This window comes from Orycteropus afer, unplaced genomic scaffold, assembly GCF_000298275.1.
Source record: "Orycteropus afer afer isolate SDZICR_OR568_19922 unplaced genomic scaffold, OryAfe1.0 scaffold00057, whole genome shotgun sequence".
Taxonomy (NCBI): Eukaryota; Metazoa; Chordata; class Mammalia; order Tubulidentata; family Orycteropodidae; genus Orycteropus; species Orycteropus afer.
The window spans coordinates 1,733,679-1,752,611 of NW_006921644.1; the positions used below are offsets into that span (position 1 = coordinate 1,733,679).

Below are 18,933 nucleotides of genomic sequence, written 5' to 3' on the forward strand. Positions count from 1 at the left end.
CTCAATCCTCTGAAGCACTCTTCCTTCTCTTTTCACCCAGAGCTGTCAGCCCAGGGTGGCTTAAGAGAGTTGAGGATCGTGTTTACGACCTCTAAGAGGTCCTGGAGGTCGAGGGGCTGCGTCTCAGTCATCACCCTGCCCTGTCCTTAATAGCTAGTAATTAATGAATATTAGATGAATGGCTAAGTTAATTTATCTCCTTCTTATTCACAATCAGATCCACATAATTCACACACCAGTTGCTATGGTGCAGTGGTATTGAAATAAATGGGCTCAGAGATCATACTGATCTAGCTTTGAACTCCAGCTGTGTGACCTTAAGCAATTAATGTTTTTATTTCCTCAGATGAAAAGTAAGGATGGTAATACCTATGTCATGGGGTTCCTGGGAGGGTTAAGTACGCTAATGAGGGTAAAGTGCCACAATCATCAATATCAGGAAATCCTACAGCTTTTGGTTGCAGCTCTCCCCAGCAGGACTGCCCAGGTAAACAACTGAGCTCAGTGATTTTAAGGGTCTTAGGATATGTGGCCCAACTGTTCCACTGACACCAGGCCCCCTTATGACTTTCATAGCACTTAGGCACTATTGTTCACATGAGTCCTTTCCTGTAATAATAAGACCAAACCAAACTCATTGCTGTCGAGTCAAATCCGACTCATAGTAACCCCTCCTTGGGTTTCCGAGGCAGTATCTCTGGGAAGGAAGATTTGGGCAATCTACTTCCACAGAGATACTGCCTTGGAAACCCAAAGAGCGGTCTCTATGAGTTGGATCCCATTTGACAACAGTGAGTTTGGTCTTTTGGTTTATCTCTACAGAAGCAGATTGCCCATCTTCCTTCCGAGGAGTGGCTGGTGGGTTTGAACCGCCAGCCTTCTGGTTAGCCGTCAAATGTCTTACATACTATGCCACCAGAGCTCTCAATAATAATAAAGAGTTATATTTTATACCTGTATTGGTATAAAGATTAATATAATCCAGGCTGGATTCATTATTATATATTCTTTACTACGTTCATTTTTCTTCTGGTTTTAATAGAAATTAAAGCATTTTTGTGGGCCCCAGACGCTGGGCCTCTTAAGTTTCTTCTTACACCAAGCTTTCTGTCTCTGCTTCAGCCACTGGTGGCCTTTCCAACTCACTTTCTAGAATTCTTTCCCTGCCCCCAGCTCCTATTTCTCTCCTACTCATCCCTGAGCCCTGGTGGCACAATGGTTAAAGGTGGGTAGTTAGAACCACTTCCTTGGAGAAAGATGGGGTGGTCTCCTTCCATAAAGATTTACAGCCTTAGAAACCTGGTGGGGGTCGCAATGAGTCTGAATCGACTAGATGGCAGTGAGTTTGGTTTTTGGTATAGGGTCAGGAACACTGTGAGTCAGAATCCACTGGGTGGGCAGTGAGTTTAATAGTGTTTTTTTTTCCTTCATCCCTGAGAGCAGTGGCTCTCAAGCACTTCAGATCCCGGAGAGTTCCTTGCAACACAGATTGTGGGTCCCACCACTAGTTTCTGACTCTGCATCTCTAACGGTTCCCTGGATGCTGATGGTGTTGGTACAGGAACGCACGTTGAGAGCTACTGCTTAGAAGGCTATCTCCTTTCTTTCTCCCTCCTATTAGGTGTCTCTAACCTCCTGCTTGGTCTCCAAGGACCCAGGACCAATACTTGGTATAACTATTTGACTCACATCTCCCTCTCCCGTTTGACTGTAAGCTCCACGTGTCGGTTCATTGCTCACCATGGGATCTGTACCAGTACATAGCAGGCGCTTAGTAAACATGTGCTGACCAAGTGCTGTTGTCAAGAGTTGAACCAAGTTAACCTCCCAGCAACAGTGGATGAGGGCGTCGGATTCCTCTCGCCTCATCAGTATTGCATTATGACATTTTTAAAAACTTGCGTATGTTTGTCATTTGCAGAATTACTCAAATTCAACCTCTTGAGCAAGAGCAAGTTGCTGAGCAGAGACTGCTCTAAGCGACCTTGACGACCAGGCGCTAGGCCACGCCCGGCTACAGACAAAACCCCGCCCCTCTCCCGCTCCGCCCCGTGCCCTTGCTAGCTCCGCCCCAAGGCCGGTGCTGCTCTGCGCATGCCCGTCGGGCCCAGCACTTCCAGGACACCCAGTCTGGAAACAAACTTTTCAGAGGGTGATGGCGCGACCTCATCCATACCAGGAGTCAGTCAGGTAAAGCCTCCCTGGCCCCTGACACTCCGTGATGGCCGCCTGGCCTCGATCGTGGCGGGGTGGGACCCTGGTGTCCGTGCGACCGTAAGTCTCGCGGCTCGCTGTGCCGAAGGTCACCGGGCCTTTTTGCTGGGAGTTTGTGCCTGTCAACCTGCTAAGCTCCAGCTCAGTGAACCCACCTCCGGGCCAGCTTGCAGTTCTGAGGCCTGTGCATCTTCTCGGCCGGTACCAGGGCCGGTCTTTAACGGATCTGAGTTCAGATGCGGGTTTGTTTTCCCTTCTCTGAGGGCAGAGTGTTTCCATCCTCCCAATGCAGACGCTCTGCAAACCAGGTCCCATGGTCGGACCTCCAGAGCCCCAGTCACCAGGCAGCCCTGAGTTCAAGTCTCCCAGCAGCTGCTTCCAGCCAGTGACCTTGAGTCTCCCACTTATCTAAGCTCTCTGGACTTTAGAGTGTTCTCACTGCCTGGGCTGTATTATTGAGCAAAACCAAACCAATGAACATGCAAAGACCGGACGGGTGACCATAGTTGGCATTGGTTATACCAAGGAGCAGACCCTAACGTGGGTTTTTTTTTTTTCCTGCACCCTTTTACTTCCGCTCGTCCCTCTGGTCAGTTTAGGGCCCTCCCCTTACAGGTCACACTGGGTACATCCCATGCACTGTGGGCGGGCCAGGTCCCTCCAATAACAAGGTTTGGGGAGTTTGGTGGCGTTTGAAATGCACTGCTGTTACCCAGCCACACTTAGTGAGCACACTGCCTCATGGAAGGATCCAAAACATGGCAAGCATCGCCCCTCCAACAGCCGCATCTAATGGTAAAGAGATTTATAACAGTAGTTGCTGTTCACTGAACACCAACTGAGTGCCAGCCCCAGCACACAAGGTGCACCACTTAATCCCACAAATACCTTGCAAGCGTGTCCCAGATGAGGCACGGGAGGCTCAGAGAGGCATTCCTGTACACTTTGGAAACCAGATCTGTTTAACTTAAACCTCTGTTTTTGCCCACTGTGCTAAACTGCCTTCTCATAGCAACACTAAACACAAGCCTGCCAGACACCTGTCTGAAAGACCCAGGCACATCCTCGTGGAAAGAGTACCAACTGTGGCGGGAGCAAGGAAGGACTCTACTCTGCTTAAAGTGAAAGGAAAAAGGTTTATGAAGGTTCGAGGTGATTTGAACCAGGGAGCTGTGGGGAACAGGGGAAGTGAGACCAAGCTGTCTGGAGCAGCACAAATACAAACACATTTTTATAAGGTTAAGTCAGGAGCTTCAGTTTATAAGAGAACACGCAGAGAGAGAAGTGATAGGCAGGAAGTCTCAAAGCAAGGCTTTTGCTACAATTGGTTTGCATAGTATATGTAAGTTGCAGGCAGTGGCTACAGTATGTAATTGCAAAGGTATGTGCTTTTTAGGAGGTTTCAGGGTACTCATCAGGATGTCAAAAAATGTCTTCCCCTAGTCAGAAATTATTAAGATAGCCCTTAGGCACACATGTTGCTGGCATCTGCTGGCAGAGGAAATTTCTGGTAAGGGTCATGTGACAAGAACCTCTTCAAGGGGCCACTCTTCCCACACCTGTGCCTGACCACAAAGAAAACCATTTCTTTAGCTGCTTGATTATGTTTGTTTATAGGTCAGTGAGCATTAAGGAAGTAACTTAAAATGGGATCTGAATGGATGTCACAACTAAAGATGGAGCTAGGACTCTAAGCTGCAGACTGCAGCCTTCTGCAAACCAACAGCCTCACAACTGAGGCTCTCCTACCATGGCCACCAAGTCGATTCCGACTCATGCAGCCCTTGAGGACAGGGTAGAACTGCCTGTAGGGTTTCCAAGGCTATACATCTTTATGGAAGCATCTTAACACCTGCGGAGAGGCTGGTGGGTTTGAACGTTGACTTCTGGTTAGCAGCCCAGTGCTTTAACCACAGCACCACTAGAACTCCCTAGGCTCTCATACGGTGGTTTTAAATCCAAACCCTTGCATGTGATCAAATAGTGGTTCTCAAAGTGTGTTCCCTTCATCTGCGGCAGCAGCTTCACTTAGGATTTAAATGCACCTTCTCAGGCCCCACCCAAACCTTCTGAATCTGAACTTGGCAGTGAGGCCCAGCAATCTGTGCTGTCATGAGTCTTACAGGTGATTCTGACTCCACTAGAGTTTGGGAGCCATTGCTGTGCAGCGGTTGGAGACAGAAGGGTCTGTGTCTCTAACACAAGGGCCAGATTAAGAGACAGTGATTTAACCATAAAATAACTTGTTCAAACATATCTTTCCTGAAAATAGTTATGGATTTCAACATTTAAGAACTGCATTGTTGAAAAAATACTTTACCACAATTTGACTTGGGAACCTATGTACTAAACTGCTGAGCTGTTTTTTTTGCCTCATGTAATCTTATCAACAACAACTATGTGATTCAAGTACTATTATTTCAGCCATAATAAGAAAACTCATTCAGAAATGTTTAATAACCCCAGATGCACAGCAAAGCAGAGACAGGCCGGAAGAGAAACTTCTTACCGTAACTCAGGGTAATAAAATGTTTGTTTTGTATGTTTCCGTTTTAGAAGCAGCTTGATAGACGAGGCTAAGGCCCGCTTACGAAAGCATGATGTTGGGACCAGATTTTCTCACCTGTTGTCCAACAGATGTTCCGTCCTTGTACCACTGTTGGCTAAAGAAGGAAAATTCCATCTGTTATTCACCCTCCGGTCAGAGAAGGTAGGTGGACGAGAAGGCTCCAGCCGTCGACATCTCAGGCTCCACTAATGTTTGTCTCTTGCACACGATTCTCAAATAGACTTTCAAAATTGTGCTGTTTGAGGGGTTCAGTAAGCCACAGGTTAGCATGGCACTGTGGGGAGAGATTTTGGAAAGAAAATTAAGTATTTCGGCTAGCACGTAATTTAAAATACTTTTAGACCAGCATTTCTTAACTTCAGCACAAGTGGCATTCGGGGCTGGATATGTGGTAGGGGGCTCTGGTGGCGTAGTGCCTAAGGCATTTGACTGCTAATGCTAACCAGAAGGCTGGCGGTTCAAACCCATCAGCTGCTCCTCGGAAGGAAGATTGGGCAATCTACTTCCGTAATGATACTGCTTCGGAAACCCAAGGGGGGGTTGCTGTGAGTTGGATCAACTTGATGTCAGTGAGTTTGGTTTTTATTTTTTTTTTTTGCATGTGGTAGGGGCTGTTCTGTCCATCACAGAGGTGTAGCAGCACCCCTGGCCTTTCCTCAACTAGATGCCAGTAGCACCTTCCCCTCAGTTGTGACAGTTACAGATGTCTTCAAACATTACTAACTGCTTTATGGGGGGTGGCAAATTGCCACCACTGAGAACCACTATTTTAAACTAATTCCACCTCAGGTATTATGCAAAAATACTAGGGCACAAATGTTAAAAGTCTAGGCTCTGGGGCCTGCCTGCCCATGTTTGAATGAAGGTTCTCCCCCCTTCCTGCTATATGACAGTCTCCTAGATACTTAACCTTTCTGTGCTGCAGTTGCTTCACCTGTAAAATGGGGACAAAATATTAGTCCCTAATCCATAGGGCTGCCATGAGGATTACAGGCTAATAAATGGAAAGCAACTAAAACAGTCCTGGCATTTGAAAAAACTTAGTAAATGTCAGCTGTTATTAGTGCCAAGTGGCAGATGTGGCCTGAAGTTTTAAGATACATGTGCAACTTTAAAGAAATGTACGCTGTGGTCACTGTCTCCTGCTTTCAGGGGTACTTTAGAGGGAAAGTTGGAAAAGCAGTAATTTCAAGGTTTTCAAAGTACAAAAACAAAATGGGACCTAATAATGTCACTTTTTAAGGAGAATAATGAAAAGTATCTCATTAGCAGAAAAAGCTGTGGAACCAGATGGTGTTTGGGGGATTTGGGATTAGACTTGTCTGGATTCTTTTCAGTCTGAGTCAGGCAGCAGTGACTTAAACACATGAGGTGATGCAAATCAAGGTTCAAAGGCAAGTCTGTTCCTACCTCTGCCTGTGAGCACAGACGAAGCGCTGTGTGTGTGTGTGAGAGAGAGAGAGAGAGAGATGTATGTGTATATGGTATTAGACAGAGAACAAAGTACTAGAAGCTCGTTGTGGGGAATCTAGACAGGACCGAACCACAAGCGAGTGGGTTTCTCCTCTACTCTTAGGTGTCACCCCGAGTAGCTGTGCCCTTGATTATTAAGTGAACATGAATGTGGTGTACAGATGTCACATTTTAAAAATTAAGTATTTAAACCTAATTTAATCGCATGGTAAACCCTATCTGGCTGTGCTGGTGAGAAATTTCATCTTGGGCAGTGCTGGAGCGCCAGTACTGGAAAAATCATTTTAGAGACAGGTAAGATGGAAACCAATTTAGGATGCTACAAATGGAGACAAAACCAGTTCTGAAGTCGGAAGAAATGCAATCGGGGTATAGGTGGAAAGGGGCGATGCAAGAAAAAGAGAGACCCTTGTACAGACATGTGCAGAGAGACATCAAGGTGTCAACATAGATCAGTGCTAATGGGTGCAGTAACCTGATTTTCTGTGTTTTAAAACCACTGCCGTTGAGTCGATTCTGACTCATAGTCACTGATGAGGCTGCCCTATAGGGTTTCCAAGGCTGTAAATCTTCATGGAAGCAGACTACCTCATCTTTCTCCCATGGGGTGGCTGGTGGGTTTGAACTGCCAACCTTTTGGTTAGCAACCCAATGTGTTGACCACAATGCCACGAGAGCTGCTTTTTGTGTTTTAAGTAAGTGCTTAGTTAGTGTAGGGTATGCTGATTAGGAGCAATGGGTCTAGCGTTAAACACTGGTTTACCTTCCGGCTGAACTTGGCTCGGTTATTTAACTTCTCTGAGCTTCAGTTCCTTCCTCTAACAGTGGGACTGAGAATAGTGGCTTACAGAACTGTTCTGAGGACTCTGTGAGAAGACTCCTTTGAGGCAGCCTGCCCAGAAGGTTGTAGACACTCAGAAAAGATTATCTGTTGCTAATATTGCCCTTTTCATTATCTTTTCTTTCATCTCCTACCCCATCACTGTAAATTTTGTTCGTATATGTGTATGATGTCTGTTAGAAGAGCTCTGGTGGCGCAGTGCCTAAAGCATTTGACTGCTAACCAGAAGGTTGGCAGTTGAAACCCAGCAGCCACTCGTCAGACCAAAGAGGGGTGATCTATTTCCTTAAAGATCTACTACCTCTGAAACCCAGTCGAGATCGCTATGAGTCGGGATCGACTCGATGGCACTGACGTTGGGGTTTTTTTTATGTCTTTTAGGGTCACAGAGAAGAATTGAGGGTGAGGGAAATTCTTGAAGTTCATTTTTTAAAAGGAATCAGGAAGAACTTTTATTTTTGGTCTCGTTCACCACTTATTACCAACACCATGGGAAGGGTCACTGGCTCAGAATAAGGTCCAGTAAATACCTGTTGAACGAATGAATGCGTGGCCGCATACTTGGAATCACACACTGTAGTTTTGTTCTTTCACTGTCCAGCTAAGAAGGTCTCCAGGAGAAGTTTGTTTCCCCGGAGGAAAGTGTGAACCCACAGACGAGGATGAGGTAGCCACGGCGCTCCGGGAAGCCCAGGAGGAGGTGGGCCTGGATCCTCGCCAAGTGGAGGTCGTCTGCTGCCTGGTGCCGGCGATTTTTGATGTAAGGGTTGGAATGGAGCTAGGTCTCCCAGTCTCTCGCAGATCTCCCAGTTTATCCACCATCCTCAGGACTCCACGTTTGGTCAAACATGGCCTTAGAGAGTGCTGCCGTCAGACTCAAGAGAAGAGGTTCTTGTGTGGGCTTTGTCCCTCGTGAGCTGAGTGGCCTTGGGCAAGCCCCTTTTCCTCTCCAGGCCCCTCTTTCTCCCAAATGCCAAACTGAAAGGGTTGAACTGGAACAGTGGTTCTCAAACTGGGTGCTGGGACCCTGAAGATCCTTCCAAATCATTTTAGTAACACCCAATTTACATTTATTTTTCTCCACTTCATATTTAGAGAAGTCACTTGAAAAAGTCACACACAACCAAGTGTGATACATAGCAAATTAGAACCCCTTGGGGGCCACTAAAGATGACTCATTCCATGACATAACATGGAATCAGACTTCTCCAGGTCATGGGACTTGACCCATACCCTGAGATCACTATGCCAGTCTTTGAAAAACTATTACTATTTGTAACAGGGAGGATTTCCTTAATAATATATACCAAAACAGCCTAAAACAAAATAACAGTGAATTCGGGGGCGGATAGAGCCAAAATCTAATCCTGTTGATTTTCTGGCTCACCACAACAATCTTCCTGTCCTCCTAACTGACTTTAGAAAAGGTAAATGTTGTCAATTTGAACTTAGACTAACAACATCATTTTATTGGTATTGATTTTAATAAAGACTTTTGATTTCAGAATAGCTTTAGAGACACAGAGAAGTTACAAAAATAGTACAGAAAACGTAGCCAGATTCCCCTGTTGTTGGCGTTCTAGCATTTGTCCCAGCCAAGAAGCCAACAGGACTGTGCCACTGTTAAGGAGGCACCACCCTTCGTTTGGCTTCTATTAGTTTTTCTGCTGATGTCCTCTTTCCATCCCAGGACCCCACATTGCATTTAGTTGTCTCCGTAGGCCCCTCTGGACTGTGATAACTTCTCGGACTTCCCGTGTTGAAATGACCTTGACAATTTTGAGGTCTAACAGTCAGATGTTTTATGGACTGTCCCTCAATTTAGATTAAACTGTAGTTACAGACTCTGGGGAATGCTTGCTGGAGTCCCAGGGTGATGTTGATGGTTAATACACTCAGCTGTTAACCAGTACGTTGGCAGTTAGCGTCTCTTCAGAAGCACCTTGAAAACCTTTTATGGAGCACAGTTCTCTGACACGTATGGGGTTACCATGACTCAGACTTAACTAAAACGCACCTGGTTTCTGTTTTTGGTAGGCTTTTGTTTTGTTTTACTACAGAAGTAAAGTGCCTTTCCCATCACATAATTGTTGTTGTTGTTGTTATATGCCGTCAAGTCGGACCTGACTCATAGTGACCCCCCCTTGGGTTTCCGAGGCAGTATCACTACGGAAGTAGATTGCCCCATCTTCCTTCTGAGAAGTGACTGGTGGGTTTGAACCGCCAGCCTTCTGCCATCACATAGTATCAAGGGTAAACACAAACTCTTTTTATCTGTTGGGTTTTCAGGTAAAATTTCATTTCAAAAGAAGAGTTGCACTGATTGCTAACAATTAGAAGGGATCAAGTCATCCCTTCTGTTCTGCCTGAAAAACTTAATGGTACCGTGTTGTGAAGGCCAATGACGCCGAACAACATCTGCCGTGATTGGGTCAATTTCAGAAATAGAAAGGTCATCTTGAATAGGAGGTTTAGTTGGGAAGTGGCCACTCAGTGAATGCTTGCTAAATGAAACAGAAGGAAAAAAGGGAACACTGGAGCAGAACTAGAAATGTGTCAATCACCTCCTCCTCACTTGTTTGCCAAGTGGGACCCTTCAGCAGATTTCTGCAAATCCACCAGCACATTGTGGGGATTTCTGAACTCTTTTGACCAATTGAGTCAGTATGGTTAAATGTTCCCTAAGTGATAGTAACTCCATTCCTAAGGTCCCTGGGAGCTCTGTGTTCAGCATGTGAGTGGGTAGAATACATGCTATGCTCAGTGAGTACCTCAGATTACCTGAATCTTCAGGAAATTTCTGTAGGGCAGACACTGCCAGTGGTCCTGGCTAAAATGACCTGCTCTTGCCATAATGCTGATCTTACCATAATGGGGAAGTTTGAATGAAGGCCCTAAAGAAAGGTATGCTACGTTTGGAAGTGCTAAAGAGAATTGTTTTGTGTTTTGGCTCTTGCTAGTTTTTTAAACACAGTGCAAAAACACCCTTTATTGAACACTTAAGCATAATCTAACTCAGTTCTCTACCAAGGAGATACCACCCCTTAGCCCCACATCTGTCAATTTCTGGAGCCATTTTCGGTTGTCTCCACGGGGGAAAGGGGTCAGCTGCTGCTGGCATCCAGTGGCTGGTGGCCAGAGATGCTGCCAAGCACCCTGTGAGGCTCAGGACAACCCCCACCACAAAGAGTGATCCGGTCCAAACTGCAGTGCCAAGGTGGCAACCTGCTGTAACTAAGTCCCTGCACCAACCCTAGAGACATTTATTACTCCGTTTTATGGATGAGGAAATTGAGACAAAGGAGTTAAGTGGTACCCTCAAGACCATGTACTAGAACTGAGCAGAGAGGGGATTGCATTGCCACCTGTCCATCTGGGACCTTGGTCTTAGCCTCTGCACATGCTACCCACTGATTCCCAAGACCCAGCTATGCCTTTAGAGACCATGTGTCCACAGACGCTGCGTCCCCACCCCGTCAGTCCTCTCTCACTTTCCTAATGTCCCCCACACGCCATATGAAATATCCAGTCTTAAACTGTTACCTCCCTTACTGTCTTTGATTAAATGCTCTCCCCCACGCACACACCCCCCCCCCCCCGATTCACTGAGACCCTGAGAGACTAGTTCAAGGGCCATGCTTGTCTCGCACGTGCCCAGCGGTTTGGCAACAATGAGGATGTGCCCCTAGCTCAGGCCTTGGGAGGTAATAAAAAGCTGAGCTGCTGCTGGGTGTTGCTGAAGCAGCGCTTAGCCCGCCCGCAAGGCTGGAGTGCCCTCTTTGAGATAAGGTGACATTCCTGTCTTCCCAGAATGTAAGCACTGTGCCCAGAAGTATGGACAACAGGTCTGTGGTCAAACCCTGGCCTCTGGCACACATTAGCTGGGTGTGGCCTTGAGCATGGCACTTCACATCTCCAAGTTTTAGTTGTTGAAGCTTCTGCAAGGTGAGGTGGCTTCTAGACTGCAGCTTTATTTGCTCAGCGATGTGCTTGTTAAATGGTAATTGTTTGCTGCAGTGAAGCTGCCCCAACTCATGGTCACCCCAGCTATGACAGGGTCTTATAGGGTGTAATCTTTACCGAACCAGGCCACCAGGTGTATTTTCCACAATGCCACAGGTGGGTTCACACTGCCAGCCTTTAGGTTAGCAGCCGTTGGCAAACAACAAATTATAAGGAGCATGCAGTGCTGGAGTTCTGTCCAGACCAGGTCATGTTCCTGCAGCCTGTGTGCTTTGCGTCTGTTATTGCTGACCAGCAGCTGTTTCCCAAGGCAGGCCCTGGGGCTGCTGGGGACCTTGCCGCCTGCACAGAGAGCAGAAGTGCCTGGGAGCCTACTTCCGGCGAAGCTGACTGCCTGGCCCTGGAGTGCAGAAAGAATGGCCACAGCCAGCAGGATCGGGTGGAGGCTAGGACTTTGTCTGAATCTCACTCTTGCCTGCCTTCTTCCCTCCCGCCATTGTCTTTGCTCGCTGCTCCCCTTGCCAGTTTCTCCCCAGCCCAAGAAATGTCTTGCATCTGAGCTCTTAGAGCCTGCTTCTGGGGAACTGAACATGTACCCTGTGCCAGGCACAGTGCATGGTGCTGGTGGAACAACCGAATAAGGGAAACGTGGTCTCTGGTCTCAGGCAATTTGTGTGCCCTGAGTTAATTCTGACTCATAGGACAGAGTGTTGTGAGGTGCAAGGTGAGCCCGGTTTCGAGCGACCTCGTGACCAACAGAAGGAAGTGCTGGGGCTGGCATCATCCTCAGAGTAGTTGTGCTGCTTGAGCCCACTGTTGCAGCCACAGTGTGTCACTCCATCTCGTTGATGGTCTTCCCTTTCTCACTGCCCTCTACTTTACCAAGCATGATAGCCTTCTCCAGGGCCTGGTCCCTCCTGAAAACATGACCAAAGTAGGAGTGATGAAGTTTGGCCCGTCTTACTTCTAAGGAGCCGTTCAGCTGTACTTTCTCCAAGACAGGTCTATTCGTTCTTCTCTGGTCTACTTTTACTTCAGGATGGAGTGGAACTGCCCCAGAGAGTTTCCTGGGGTGAAACCTTTACTGGAGCAGATCCCAGGTGTTTTCTCCCACAGAGCCACTGGTGGGTTTGCATCACCAACTTGCTGGTTAACAGCCAAGCGCTTAACCATTGTGCCATCAGGGCCCCTTCAGGTAACTTATGACCCCAGATTCCCTCCCCTAAGAACCTCTAAAGTCCACATGACCACCGTCCCTCTGGGCCACACGTGTACTTCCATCACTCATTCAGTAAGGGGTCTGAGCCGCCCCTGTTCTTAAACACATTCTGACTCTCCCCTCCTCTGGAGGTTTCTCCAGAACCTGTTTAGCCTTCTTCAGTGTCCCAGCCTCACAACTTACTGCTGGCTTCTCCACATACTTTCTTCTGGAATGTGGGTGGAATTCCACATCCAGGAACTCCAAATTCTCACTTCCTAATTCAAAGCCGTGCAGCCGTTACAGCTCTTATACCTAGACCCCATGTTCCCCTCAAGGTTCCCCGCAGAACAAGAGGGCCTCTCTAACAGAACCCATGGTTATTTGCAGTTACGGTTTGAAATAGCAATCAATGCCCCGTATTTACTATAGACATATAAAATAATACATATACATGTGTGATTTTCCCATAAATGGGAATATTCCACAATTAGTATTATGTAATATTTTACTTTCAACTGATAAGATAGCATGTCTCTGTCTATATTAACATGGAAAGACATCTATCTCACTTGTTTTTACAGACTGTGTAGTACTTCTTTGAGCTCTGGTGGTGTAGGGATAAGGCACTTGACTGCTAACTGAAGGTCAGCAGTTCAATCCCACCAGCTGCTCCACAGAAGGAAGATGGGGTGATCTACTTCTGTAAAGATTTACAGCCTCAGAAACCCAAGGGGGTTGCTACAAGCCGGAAATGACTCCATGGCAATGAGTTTGGTTTTTTGGTTTAGTACCTCTTTATGTTACTGTGTCCATAATTTAGCCTATGTGCCCATCAATTGGAGTGACAACTTTAGAGTTTAGGGTGATTGCAAATAATGGTTCAAGGGTGTACTTTATCTTTTTTCACTGGTAGGAGTCTGTTGTACAGATGTTGTACACAAATGCAATTGCAAGGTCAAAGGAACCATATCTTTATAGTACCACCAAGTTACCATCCCCAAGCTTGTATCAGTTCATCCTTACTAAAGGTATTCTTTTCAGAGTCATCCTATAGCTGCCACTTCAGGTGAGGCAGATACAATCCCCACTTCACAGGGGACACAGTTTATTTCTGGAGCAAGTTTTTGCCCCTTCCCTACCCACCTTTGGCCTATTGGCTTATGTAGAAGTGACATGATTTTAATATTTGAATCCAAAGTGAAACACTATCACTTTGTTTCTTAATTTGTATGTCTTGTTTTCTGCTTTCAGAAACAGATACTTGTAACCCCAGTTGTGGGATTTATAGACCAGGACTTCCAGGCCCAGCCTAATCCGGATGAAGTGAAGGGCGTGTTCCTGGTGCCTCTGGACTATTTTCTGCATCCACATGTCTACCAGAAGAATTACCTGACACTTTTTGATCATCAGTTTCTCTTTCATTGCTTTGAGTACACGAACCCTGAAAATGGTGCAACTTACCAGATCAGGGGAATGACTGCAAAATTTGCAATATTCGTTGCTTTAATTGTTTTAGGAAAAAGACCCACCTTTGAGGTTGAGTATAATTTGGATGATCTACTGTTGTCTTCTGAAGAGTCCTTACTGAAGCTGCATAAACTCGCCACAAGCAAGTTATGATTTATGGGACCCACGTCCAAATAATTATCCAAGGGCATTTTGTGGGTACTTGTCCATAGAGCAACAGTAATGACAATTCTTGGGATTCAACAGGTGTGAATATTATTCCTGCTATATACAAAGGTAAAAACCTGGCCTTTTTTTCCATTTGCCTTTTATTATCTGAGAGAGCAAAAGGTCTTTGCAAAGTGGAAAAATGTATTTATAGTGTTGCATAATTTCACCCACAATGTGTTAATAATCTTTTTCTTACACATGTAATAGCGTAGGGCACACGAAGGCGCTTAGTAAATATTTTTTGGTTACAAGACTGTGTGGCATTTTTTTAATCTGTAAGAGGCAGTATCTTTTTCTGTCTGTTATCACAACATGTGATGGCTAGCCATCAAAACCTATCCACGCTTTCTCTCACAGCAGTAGAGTTTAAGCTGGGGCCATAGCTCCCAGTCAGAAATGACATTACCCAGGATTCCCTGCAGTTGGATGTCGCTCTGGGACTAAATTCAGGCCAGCGGGATGTGTGGATGTTGTCCTTTCAGGTCATCACCTGAAACTTAAGCAATAAGCCTGCTTCCCTGGAGTCCCTCTCTTTCTCATTCCATGAACTGCAACATGAACTTGTCTACTTCCCCAGCAGACCGTATGGGTGAGGACAGTTCCAGAGGAAATGAAAGAGCCAAGCTATGGTAAGAGCTTGCATCTGTGAATAACTCTGGAGCAAAGCAACCCACCAGCCTGGATGCTCACTTGGTACTATTAGATGAGATAAATTCTATCATCCTGTCACTTGGTGGTTACTTTGCTGTTACTATTGTTATGTGACGTAAAGTTGGACCTGACTCATAGCGACCCTCTTTGGGTTTCTGAGGCGGTATCACTACAGAAGTAGATTGCCCAACCTTCCTTCCAAGGAGTGGCTGGTGGGTTTGAACCGCCAGCCTTCTGGTTAGCAGTCAAGTGTCTTAGGCACTACGCTACCCTGAATAATATTCATATCTAGATGGCTATTCACCTAAACTTGACATGCTGCCAGTAGTTGGAATTTAAGATGATCTGATTTGACATATGGGTTCTGTGACATTCACATAGCATGCCGTGGATGGTGAGGGAGTTTGGTAGTCATCCTCTAACCAAAACCAAACCCACTGCCATGGAGACGATTCCAACTCACAGTGACCCTATAAGACAGAGTACAGCTGCTCCATAGGGTTTCCAAGACTGCAAATCTTTTTTTTTTTTTAATTGTGATTTGGGTGAAGGTTTACAGAGCAAATTTACTTTCCATACAGCGGTTCACATATACTTTGTCTCATGACATTGACCACAGTTTACCACAATGCAACAGCTCCCCTCCCAACTCCTCCCCATAGTTACCTCTTCCCTGTGTCCATCCTTCCATGCACTCCTGCCCCCTGAGCTGTCGCCCTGTGCATAAGCAGCCCTTCTTTCTCCCATGACTGTTCTCTCCAAGAAGTGTATCTACCTGAGGTAAATGTTCAACTCATATGCCTGTCTTTTGTTTGGCTGGAAACCCCAGGTGTGGGTTCAATTCCAGACCTGAAGGGCAGCTAGGGGCCATAGTCTCAGTGGTTCCACCAGGTTCTATCGGACCAGCAAACCTGGTCCCCCTGCCTTTTTTTTTTCTCCAAATGATTTTGAGTTTTGTTCCACATTGTTCTCCCTCTCTATCAAGGATCTCCTACATAGATTCCCTTCCAAGTGGATGACAGTGGTAGCCAGGCACCATCTAGTTCTGGTCTCATAGTCGTATAGGCTGCAGATCGGATGGTGTACCCCAAGACTGCAAATCATGATGGAAGCAGACTGCCACATCTTTCTCCCACGGAGTAGCTGGTGGCTTTTCAGTTAGCAGCTGACCTTTCAGTTAGCAGCTGAGTACTTTGAACACTATACCACTAGGGCTCTTAGTCATCCTCCAGAGGAGCTGAAATTAAGAAATACGAGAGGCCCATCTGCATACCATTGTCTGTAGGCAATGAAAGCTGAAAAACACTGGTTTCAAGCATTAGGCCCAAATCAATAGCCATAGACCTTCTGAACTGCCAGCGTTGGTGGAGTTCTGCCATGTCTTACGTGGTCATCTCCACACTGTGTGCTTCAGAGTTAGCGGAGGTTTCTTTGTTTAATTGTGATGTTAGCCATTCCTGGTCAGCGAGGCTGGTAGTAACCCAACATAACCACAGTTCTGTGCACATCTTCCTGACTCTTGTTATTAGATTTTATAATATGATTATGAATGCACTTTATGAAAGCAGTTTTAGGTTTGCAGAAAAATGGCACATTAGGTACAGAGAGTTCCCGTGTGCCTCCCTTTCTCCCTGTGCACAATTTCTCCATTATTAACATCTTGCTGTTATTAGAATTTTAAAAAGTGAAACCATTTTCAACGAGACTTTGTTAGAGATGAAAGTGTGGTGCCCACACGATAGTCGTCAGTCAGCCACGCAGCTGTCCGTGGCTGCACTTTGTGTTTTCCGGGAGTCGACAGAGGCAAACGCCCAGTCTCCCGCTTTATCCCATAAACAATCAAGCAATACGAATCTGGCTCCAACCACGAAAGCAGATGAAGGGTGGCAGCCCCATTAACATGTGGTACCTAGCCCTGCGTGAACAGGCCTCAACCCTCTGCACGATGATACAGGCATTTGTGAGCGTGCATCTGCAATCTGACAGCAGTGTAAGCACTGGGTAGGTCGTTGACCTCTCTGGCAGTGCAGAAAACCTTCTTTCTGAGCTGTTTGTGTGCACTCTGCAGACCTGCCTGGTTTCTGAGGCTGGCCCAGTTTACAGGGCTGGATTCTTAGTGAAGGGGGCATTGCTCCCTTTCCCCTTCTGCGGTGAATTTTATGACCTCTCTGTTCAGAGTAGGAGTCTCTGGGTGGTGCACAGGGTTAAGCACACCTGTGTTAACCAAAACGTTGGCTGTTGGGACCCACCCAAAGGTGCCTTGGAGGAAAGGTCTGGTGACCTGCTTCCCCAAGGTCACAGCTTTACAAACCCTGTGGAGCACAGTTCAGCTCTCACCGTGTGGTCACTATGAGTCAGAATTGACTTGATGCAATAAGTTTGGTTTTGTTTTATGTTCAGGGTTCCAGTTGGTTATCTTTGGTTAAAGGGAACAGAAGGCTACCATATCTGGCTCAAATAAAAGGGGAAGTTATTGGCAGGGTACAGATCTCAGGGAATCTACAAATCCAGTAGCCAAACCACCCTAAGGAGAGTAGCTGTGAGAGGCAGCCCCAGCTAGCTATCTCAGGAGCAAGAATTTGTGACCCTTCTCTTTGGCATCCTGCCATTATTGTGACAGTCACCCTTTATTTGAGTTGATGGATATAGACATAGAAAAGCAACAGAAACTCAGCGTCTCAGCCCCCAGTACCTTGGAGAAGAAGCTCCATTCAGCTAATAGGTTTCCAGTAACCTGAAGATAGGTTCAAGGGCAGAGGTCCACAGTGAGCACCCTGACTGCACACATCTCCCCAGGCCAGCAGGGGCTGAGTGGCAAGTTTCTGCAGAGTGCGAGTTAGACAGATACCTCAAAACATCTGCTTTCTCCAGTCCCTGAATTCTAAGATCTCCAGAACAGTAAGAAAATAAATTCCTATTCTTTAAAGCCAACCACTTTTTTTTTTCCTTTTTCTTTTTTTAATTGTGATCTGGGTGAAAGTTTACAGAGCAAATTCACTTTCCATACAGCAGTTCACATACACTTTATCTCGTTACATTGACTGCAATTTCCCACAGTGCAACAGCTCCCCTCCCACTTCCTCCCCATAGTTTCCTCTTCCCTGTGTGCTTCCCTCCCATGCACTCCTGCCCCCTGAGCTATCTCCCTGTGCATACACAGCCCTTCTATTCTCCCATGATTGTTCTCTCCAAGGAGTGTATCTACCTAGTGTAAATGTTCACCTCATATGCCTGTCTTTTGTTTGGCTGGAAGCCATAGGAGTGGGTTCAATTCCAGACCTGAAGGGCAGCTAGGGGCCATAGTCTCAGGGGTTCCATTGGCTGTATCAGACCAGCAAACCTGGCCTTTTTTTTTTTTTTTTTTTAATGATTTTGAGTTTTGTGCCACGTTGTTCTCCTACTCTATCCAGGATCTCCTACAGATATGCCTTCCAAGTAGTTGACAGTGGTAGCAGGGCACCTTCTAGTTCTTCTGGTCTCATAGTTGTATAGGCTGAGGATTGCCTGGTGTACCAGTCACTTGGACTAACTGTTTCCACATGTCCTTGGTTTTCTTCATTCTTCTTTGCTCTGGATGAGAACAGACCCATCATTGCATCTAGATGGCTGCTTGCAAGCTTTTAAGATCCCAGTCACTACTCACCAAAGTAGGATTTGGAACAGTGTTTTTGTGTAGTATGTTATGCCAGTTGAGCTTGATGTCCCTTGTGACTATGGTCCTGAGCCCAAAGGTCTAACTACTCACTCCCTCTAGGTAGCTAGCTTTGGCCAAGAAGTGACTACAACCTTGTCCCTTATCAGCTCTACTATATACCTGGGAATTCTTACAGAACATACAAATACACTTGTAGAAACATTGTCTGCCAACTCTGTACACGGTCTTGGGCACGCTGCCCCTGCATAGACATACCTGATAGTTCTGCCTGTCTGCTCCTCTGTCCTCCTGTATATCCATGTTCCCCTTCACTGACAGCACAGTACGGTAAGAGCAAAAGGGTTTGTCTTTGTTGTCTGTATCTCCCACGCACCTCTCTATGTCTTCCTCTTCCTCAGTGCCACCGTGGTGATCACTCACATTTGGTACATTGCCCTTCTCTTCACCCAAATCAATACTTGCCTCTACCTATCTAACTGTTCCCTCCTCTCCCCTCCCACCCCTACCAGCAAAGAAAATTTCCTTCAGTATATAAACCTTTCCTTGACTTTACAATAATGATGTAATACGATATTTGTCCTGTGACTGACTGATTTCACTCAGCATAATGTCCTCCAAGTTCATCCACATTATGCAGTGTTTTGTCAATTATATGTTATTTAGGGTTGCATAGTATTCCATTGTGTATA

At 46.1% G+C, this 18,933-nt stretch overlaps 1 protein-coding gene across 1 annotated transcript; it reads left to right on the forward strand.

Annotated features, from left to right (window-relative positions):
* The first annotated feature begins 2,155 nt into the window (after nucleotides 1–2,155).
* Nucleotides 2,156–13,881, forward strand: NUDT7 (nudix hydrolase 7). Its single transcript, XM_007939107.1, has 4 exons — nucleotides 2,156–2,190; nucleotides 4,771–4,924; nucleotides 7,699–7,857; nucleotides 13,513–13,881. The coding sequence occupies exons 1-4, from the start codon at nucleotides 2,156–2,158 to the stop codon at nucleotides 13,879–13,881; spliced, it is 717 nt and encodes a 238-aa protein (XP_007937298.1).
* The last annotated feature ends 5,052 nt before the right edge of the window (nucleotides 13,882–18,933 follow it).

Excerpts from the sequence above, each read along its gene's own strand:
- NUDT7 (XM_007939107.1), top strand. The coding sequence starts at position 2,156 with ATGGCGCGACCTCATCCATACCAGGAGTCAGTCAG. Across the intron at positions 4,925-7,698 it reads TCACCCTCCGGTCAGAGAAG|CTAAGAAGGTCTCCAGGAGA; the intron begins GTAGGTGGACGA and ends TTCACTGTCCAG. Across the intron at positions 7,858-13,512 it reads TGGTGCCGGCGATTTTTGAT|AAACAGATACTTGTAACCCC; the intron begins GTAAGGGTTGGA and ends TTCTGCTTTCAG.